At 56.7% G+C, this 7,693-nt stretch overlaps 1 protein-coding gene across 1 annotated transcript in view; it reads right to left on the bottom strand.

Annotated features, from left to right (window-relative positions):
- Window positions 1–890, bottom strand: part of S100P (S100 calcium binding protein P) — a 3,143-nt gene extending 2,253 nt beyond the window's left edge. Inside the window, 1 exon segment of the mRNA XM_082727545.1 lies at window positions 514–890. Within this exon segment, the coding sequence (XP_082583671.1) occupies window positions 514–651 (138 nt within the window). The 5' untranslated portion in view covers window positions 652–890.
- Between the last annotated feature and the right edge of the window lie 6,803 nt (window positions 891–7,693).

Here is a 7,693-nt window from a genome sequence, read left to right as displayed (position 1 = left end):
CCCTTGGGCAGATCCAGGTCCAGGGGCTCCAGGCAGATAAGTGCCAGGTGGGACCTCCTCCCATCTGTACCCCTGTCAGCCCTGCTAACACCACTTGGGGGGGGGGAGGGATGCTGGGAGGACACAGCCGAGCAGACAGGAGAGCCGGGGGTGTTCATGGCCTGCAGCCTCGGAGGGGTGCAGCGGTGAGGGAGCAGCAAACCCAGCCTCACCATCCCTACTGCTCAGGTTCAGGTTTGCAAACCACCCCCCACCCCTAGCTCTGCCACTTGGGGCCCTGCTGAGCAAGAATCCTGGTGGCTCTAACTTCATGTGTCAGGGACTGAGCTGGCTACTCCAGCTCCCTGCTCCTAGAGACCTCAGTTCCGAGGGCAACAGATCTACTCCTTGGGGGGTGGTCTTGCCTTCCAGCTGCTCCTTCTGCAGCCCCTTGGCCCTCTTCTGCCCTCCTTTCTCTGCCCACCAGCCCACCGTCCTCCCTGACCCTCCCCGCCCCAGGCTCGGCACCCTCACCTGCAGGAAGCCCGGGAGCTCCTTCTCCATAAGCACCTTCAGCTCCCCCTTGGTCAGGCTCTGCTTGCTGCCCTCCACACCCGCGTAGCGGGCAAAGACGTCAATGATCATGCCCATGGCTGTCTCCAGTTCGGTCATGGTGCTAGACTTGGACCCACCTTCCTTCTGGGAGCTGGCACGACAGAGGAAACTTTCCCAGGGCAGCTTCTTGGAGCTTTATAAGGCCCAGCCTGGTATTGACTCAGAGGGTGGGATGGATAGCAAGCCCTGCCCCTTCCCGAACCCCGCCCACCCCGTGCGCTGCTCAGTTCTCCAGAAATTGTGCGGGCACGACTTCCTGCCTGAAGCGCTCCCCCAGCTCACACCCTTGACGGGTGGGAAGGATGGCAAGCCCTGCCTCTCCCCGCAACCCCCCCCCCCCCACACACACACCCCGTGCGCTGCTCAGTTCCCTGTCTGAAGCCCTCCCCCAGCCCACACCCTTGACGGGTTGGAAGGATGGCAAGCCCTGCCTCTCCCCGCACCCCACCCCACCCTTCTGCGCTGCTCAGTTCCCCAGAAATTGTGCGGGCACGACTTCCTGTCTGAAGCCCTCCCCCAGCCCACACTCTTGACGGGTGGGGTCAGCAGGGAAAGAGGGTGCCTGGCGAATGTTTGTTGAGTGACTAAGGAATGGGTGGAGTGGTCCTGTCCTGCCACATCTGGCGGGCCACATCTGGCGGGCCAGCGGGAGGGAGGTTGCACGAGGGAATGTCGGACTAAGCAGGGTTTTGCTTCCGTGGTGCTTTGCAGAACACTTCGTGGAGGACAGCCATGCACCTATGTCCCACTCCCCAAACACACAGCAGTGACGGGTCTGGGAGGCAGACACTGCCAGCTAGCGGACCAGATGAAGGACTGCCCCGTCCCACCCTGCTAGGCCCCCAGAAACCCCTGCATGCTCTCTCCCTGTGCCTTGCAGGGTGGCCCCATGGGTGTAGTGATTTCCAGACCCAGAAGTGGACTCCTCTTTGTTTCCTGATTGTGGATGTTGAGGACTCAGTCTGCAAGAACCACAGGGGCGGGTAGTAGGCTGTGACTGAGCTAGAATGCCCTGGGCACAGAGCTGCCCCTCCCTCAGTCCCCAGAGGTAGCCCCACGGGTGGCCTGGGAGTGGGGGGGGCGGCTGTTGCTGGGGATGCCTGCAGGCCCAGGCACCGAGGGAAGCCCTGCACAGAGCCTGCAGATCAGGGTAGAGGGGAGAGGAAGCCAGTTACTCTCAGCGGGCTCAGCCCCAGCCTGGCAGTCCTTTCTGCTTTGGACACACTGCCTTTCCCACGTCTCCTGCAGGGGATCATTTGGGAGCAAGGAAGGGTCAGTCCACTCTGCTACGCTGGACAAGGCCCTTCTAGGATAAGACTCTAGGTTTCCAGTCAGCCAGTGGTGGCTCCCAGAGGGCATCCCGAAGTAAGACATCCTGTTGTGACACTTGGTGAAAAGGAAGGAAGAGTGTTCAGGGCTGTCACAACAGGGCTCATGACTGTCTCAATGGGGGTGGGGGTGGGGGGGCACTGGCTCATCTTGCAACTCAGCAGAGCCGGCCTGGGTGGCCCAGAAGCAGAGCCAGTGGGGGGTCAGAGGGTGGGAGGGTATTACTAAGAGGAGGCTGACAGGGTTGGGGGATTCTGGCCACAGACAAGCCCCGGGCTCACCCTTCAGAGTGGGGGATAAGGAACTTGGGCAGGCATCAAGGGTAGGGAGGTGACTTCCTGACTCTTACAGCCGGGCAGGTGGAAGATAGATGGGCCCAAGGATGAAGCAGGATTGCTGAGCAGCCTGATGAAGGGGGGAGTCAGCCAGACTCCCCTGGCAAGACCTGGCAGGGAAAAGACCCCAGACTGGGGGCCTAGGGGGTGGCCAGCCTGTGCTCTCTAGGGAAGGGCCTCCTGGGAGCTGTGGGGGCAGCAGGGCAGGCGGCGGGGAGGAAGCAGTGCAACATCTGCAGGGCTCTGACCCCTGCTGGCACTCTCAAACCTACAGTCACCTTCCTTGCTCAAACACAGATGCTCCCCCAGCCTCCCAGCCCCGTAAGATTTAGTGATGAGTGTGTGGTTTTTTCCCTCCCAACTTTGTCTTTTCAAACTTGTTGCAGAAGTCAAAGTAAGGCCACTCAAAGACCTCTCCTGGTGAAGATCTTTATAGGGATTAAAAAAAAAGTGGGGGTGCCTCGGTGGCTCAGGGCAGCGTCCCTGGTCCTGTTAGGTTCCCTGCTGAGCGGGTAGTCTGCTTCTCCCTTTCCCTCCCCTTGTTCATTCTCTCTCTCAAATAAATAAAATCTTTTTTAAAAAAAGGAGGGGGTTAGATGATCCCAGGTTGAGTGAGCACAGGAGAGAATGCCTGATTAAAGGTCACTAAGATCTTGATGTAGGTAACATGGGGGTAGGCAGCTAAATTCCCAGACCAGTTCTTAACTCTTAAACATTTAACAGAAACCTCTGTTCAAAAGGGCTGAGTGGGTTAAGAGATCCTGGGATGGAGTCTCCCATTGGGCTTTCTGCCCAGCAGGAAGTCTGCTTACCCCCTGTCTCTCTGCCTGCCTCTCTGCCTACTTGTGATTTCTTTCTCTCTGTCAAATAAATAAATAAAATCTTAAAAAAGGAAAAAAAAAGAAAAACTATCCACAGCCCACTGACTTCAAGTCCTGGAAACAGGCAGAGTGACATTCCTCTAGGGACTCAGCTGTCCCGTTGTTAATGCTTTACTAGAGCAAAAGGCAATCCTTTAGCCAGAGCCCCAGGATCCTGTGAGTCTACCTTAACCTATAAAAATTCCTTTGGAAACTTGCTTTATCTCTGCCCCCCAAGATACATGTTGGCAAACATTCCCCAAGCGTCTGACCCACCGATACCCATCTGAAGGGTCTCATGACTCAGGTTTTATTAGACTACCATGACCTTTTCCCAACAGCAGCTAGTCCCCTCAAAGTCTTGGAAGCCTTGCTTCCAAAATTCCTTAGAGACTTATGCTCTCACTAACCACCTCCCAACTTGAAAGTATATAATGGGCCACTCCTCATGACCCCAGTGCAATTTGTTCTGCCTGTGGGTCGGTCCTGTCCTCCTGATTTAAAGATTTTTTAATTTATTTATTTGACAGAGAGAGATCACAGGTAGGCAGAGAGAGAGAGAGGAGGAAGCAGGCTCCCCACGGAGCAGAGAGCCAGATGCAGGCCGATCCCAGGACCCTGGGATCATGACCTGAGCCGAAGGCAGAGGCTTTAACCCACTGAGCCACCCAGGTGTCCCATGTCCTCCTGATTTAATAAAACCATTTTGCACTGAACATGTGTCAAGAGTTTTTTCTTGGCTGTCGGCTTCAAACCCTAACATTTCCTATATCAAAATCACAGGCCCAAATTGGTGTCACTGGCCGAGTCCACAACCTGGCCCTTCATAGCTAATCTAGCTACAGTTCCAACCGCCCCTAGAAACCCTAGTCCTAGCCCGTCAGGAATGCTCTGAGCAGCCCAATAAAGGAGCTGGGCTGTCGTCTAACTGGCACGAGACCCCTTGTCCTCCTCCTCCCAAAGTCAAGTGTGCTCATCTAGAAGAACCTTTACTTTTGCTAATAACATCTCCCTGTACCCTCTTTCGTAGGAAGACCTTTCATTTTGCACAACTCCTGGGAGCTCCCCTCAGCTGGCTTGCTACCTGGGTGCTGTCTGGTTCCTGAATCATTTAACAAAGCCAGTTTGAGCTTCAAATGCACTGGGTTGGATTTTGTTTTTTAACCCTGCATTTATCTGGAAAGGTGAATTCCCAAAAGGAGATGGTGAGTTGCATCATGCAGAAACCCCCTTCTGACCCTGACCAGGTCAGGGTGATTTTTCTTCCCAGCCTCCAGACCCCACGTGCCCTAAGATCCCTGGTGCCTGGGCCTCCTTTACAGCATGGGGATTCGGTGGTGGAGGAGGGTAACAGGAATATCAGCAAGGAAGCAGACACCCAGGGGTTATGGATCTGGGAGACTGCGTCTGTGTGGGGCCAGCCCCCAGCTTGCTGGGAAGGGACAAGCAGGTCTCTTCTGAGCCTCTGAGCCAGCTGAGCTGGGAGAGAAAAGCGTTCCTGCCTCAGCACAAATCCCCACCCACCACCCCCATGCCCTTCTCATGCTCCCCCATAATCTGCTGACAGTGGGGAAGGGTACTGGGTCGCCAGCCACCATCCACGGCCAGCCACCCACAGTTCACCACCCGGCAGGCTGGGCCAGACCTCTGCATGCATGTGGGCCCTCCCGCGTCCAGCACCGGAGGCCAGAAGAAGTGGAATTACGACCTTCCTACACGCCATGCAGGGCAAAGAGGAACCACCGAAAGACCAAGGGGCCCAGGTAACCATCACCAGGAAGCCGCCAGAAGCCCAGGACATTGCCCCAGTTCTAAGGTGGATGGGCGGCCAGGAAATGTCTCTGTGGGTTAGGGAGCTTTGGGTTGGGGAAGGCAAGGCGTGGTCTGCGGGTGGGAACAGTTTGCTAGACTCTGGAAGTCTGGATCACTCTGAGAAGGACGTCTGTGCTCAGCAAACATGACCAAGGCCCCTCCTGTATGGCCCCAGGTCAGCACAGACCAGCCAGGCACAGGCCCCAGACCAAACCATGTTGGTGCAATGAGTTCTTCTGAGCAAACCCCTCACCCAAACCCGGGCCCTAGCCCCGGGAGGCAAACCCTGACTTCTGGAGTGCCTGGCCAGACAGGGGCCTTTAAGGGAGAGGCAGAGAGCACAGGGGCAAGGGGCCCCGGGCCAGGGAGCAGCCCGATGAGGAAGGGAAGTCTGCAGGTGGGACCAGAGGGAAGGGGAGTGCAACAAAGAACAGAGGCAGGAAGAACTGTGGCTCTGGAGAGCTGGGAAGTTTGTGGGGGGTGGTTGGAGGTTGGAGGGGCAGGAAAGGCTCTGCAGGCCCACCTCCCTGGGAGCGTGTCTCACAGCCCTTCAGGCACCGCAGAATTCCTGAGGGACTATAAAGGCCAGCTGTCAGGGCCCCACTTCCCCAGAGCTGCACTGGCCCAAAGCTTCCCAGCTGACCCTGCCCAGCAGCCGGCTGGAGACCACTGGTCCGGAGGGTTTTCCGCTGGGAAGAGACATGGTCGGATTTACCTTTTAGGCGACCCCAGCTGCTGGTAGGACAGTCAGATGAGGAGGGTGAGGCTGGAGGCAGGGAGGCGGGGGAGGAGGCTGCAGAGTAAGGAACCCTCCAGGCACACAGGCTCAGGGGTCCTACAGCCACAGCCGTAGCCCAAAGCACACCTGGGGACGGGTGAAGGCCTCAACAGGGTGCAGAGATGAGAAGGATGATGCTGGCCTCACCATCTGATCCATGCTTTTTAGAAGGGGAAATTGAGGCTTAGGGCGAGGACATGGGTGAGCAACCCCAGGTCCCCCTCCACTCTCATTGTTCAAATAGCTCCCAGGCTGAACTGATTTTGTCCTTGGTGATGTATCTGACAAATATTTGCTGAGGGAGGAGGTTGAGAGAGTGGAGGAAATGAGTTATTGTTTTGTTTTGTTTTTTTAAGATTTTGTTTCTTTGACAGAGAGAGATTGAAAGAGAGGGAACACAAGCAGGGGGAGTGAGAGAGGGAGAAGCAGGCTTCCCCTTGAGCAGGGAGCCTGATGTGGGGCTAGATCCCAGGACCCAGGGATCATGACCTGAGCCGAAGGCACACACTTAAGGGCTGAGTCACCCAAGCGCCCCATGGAGGAAATGAGTTTCTCAGGAACCCCAGGTGTCAGGGGTCCTGTACCACATAGCTGTGGGGGCAGGGGCCTGGTCTCAAGCCTAGGCACGTGGCTCCTGGGGAAGGCGGTGACCAGCCCTGCGCCCTGGGCAGCTGCCTATAAACCCCCTTCTCCAGTCCAGAAAGCCAAACTCCATCTGCTATCCCTGCTTGCCTTCTTCTGAAGCCTGGAAGTGATGCCTGGAGCAGCGGCAGCCATGCTGCCACCACGTGGATGAGGTTAGAATGGGTTTTTGGTGCTTGTTTTGTGGAGCTGCTGTGACCCACAACCACAGACAATAGAAACTGCCACTCTCACAGATCTGCGAGTCCAAAATCAAGGTGTGAACAGGGCTGCTCCTTCTTGGGGCCTCCGAGGGAGACCACTGCCTGCCGTTTGCCTGGCTTTTGGCGACGGCTTGAAATCCTTGGCTTTCCTGGGTGTGCAGCCACCGAACCCTGCTCCTGCCTGTGTTAAATGCTGCCAAAGGGCCTTGATGGAGAGAAAAAATCCCATCCTCCTGGCCATCTCCGAGTGCCTGGAGACCCACAGCCTCCAGATCGGGGCATAGAGGGCTCTCCTCTGGTCTCCTCCAGAGCCACGCCTTAGGAAACTTGGCTGTTTTCTTCTGCGAGTCAAGACTTGCAGGTGATAGGTATGGGAAAACCCGTGACAGTCTGCTCAGAATCAAAGTCTAGGCTGGCGGTGGCAGAGGGGACTAGGGTCACGTTTCCATGTCTTCAAACCCAGGCCTGGCTGACTCAAATTAATGTGTTCATGTCCTTCAGATGGCTCTCCCAGGACCCCCTGATGCTAGTGTGAATTTTGCCCCGTGATCTGTCTTAAGCAGAAGCACTGGGGGTTCTGGGACATGTGTGAGGGGCGGCAGGAACCTGGCTCCCGCCCATGGCGAGGGGCTGCCTGGGGCAGGGCACCTGGGGCCTACCTGGCCTTGACCTTGCCAGGCCGTTGACCTGCTCAGTGACTCTGGTGAGTCCCTTCTCCTTTCAGGACTACTTTTCTCACCTGTAAAATGAGGGGTGCAGATTAGACCCGCTCCAGGACTCTGAGCTCCCGAATCTCATGTTCTCAGCCAAGGTGCCTGTTACCCTTGGGGTACAGTGTGTGCTGAGGGTACTCAGACCACCAGGATTTACAAAGTGTTTCTCTTGGGATGGAGAAACTCACAGAAATGTTCAAACTAAAGCAGGAGCCTTGTGGTGAACACCTGTGGTTTCCATCCCTGGGGCCCACTCAGCCTGGTCCTAGTAGCCCCGCCAGCCAGCTGTGGGGTCGCGCCCCCTGACCCGTGTGAGCTGGGCTCCAGTCCCCTCCTCTAGCTGGGTCCTGAGTGACCACAGGGGAGTGCTGGTTTGAGCACACCAGGAAAAAGGACCTGAGAGTCGGAGGAGGCTGTGATCTCACTG

This window comes from Mustela nivalis (genome assembly GCF_964662115.1).
Source record: "Mustela nivalis genome assembly, chromosome: 4".
Lineage (NCBI taxonomy): Eukaryota > Metazoa > Chordata > Mammalia > Carnivora > Mustelidae > Mustela > Mustela nivalis.
Note: the sequence above shows the minus strand (reverse complement) of the source record. Positions and strands in the feature narration are given on the sequence as shown.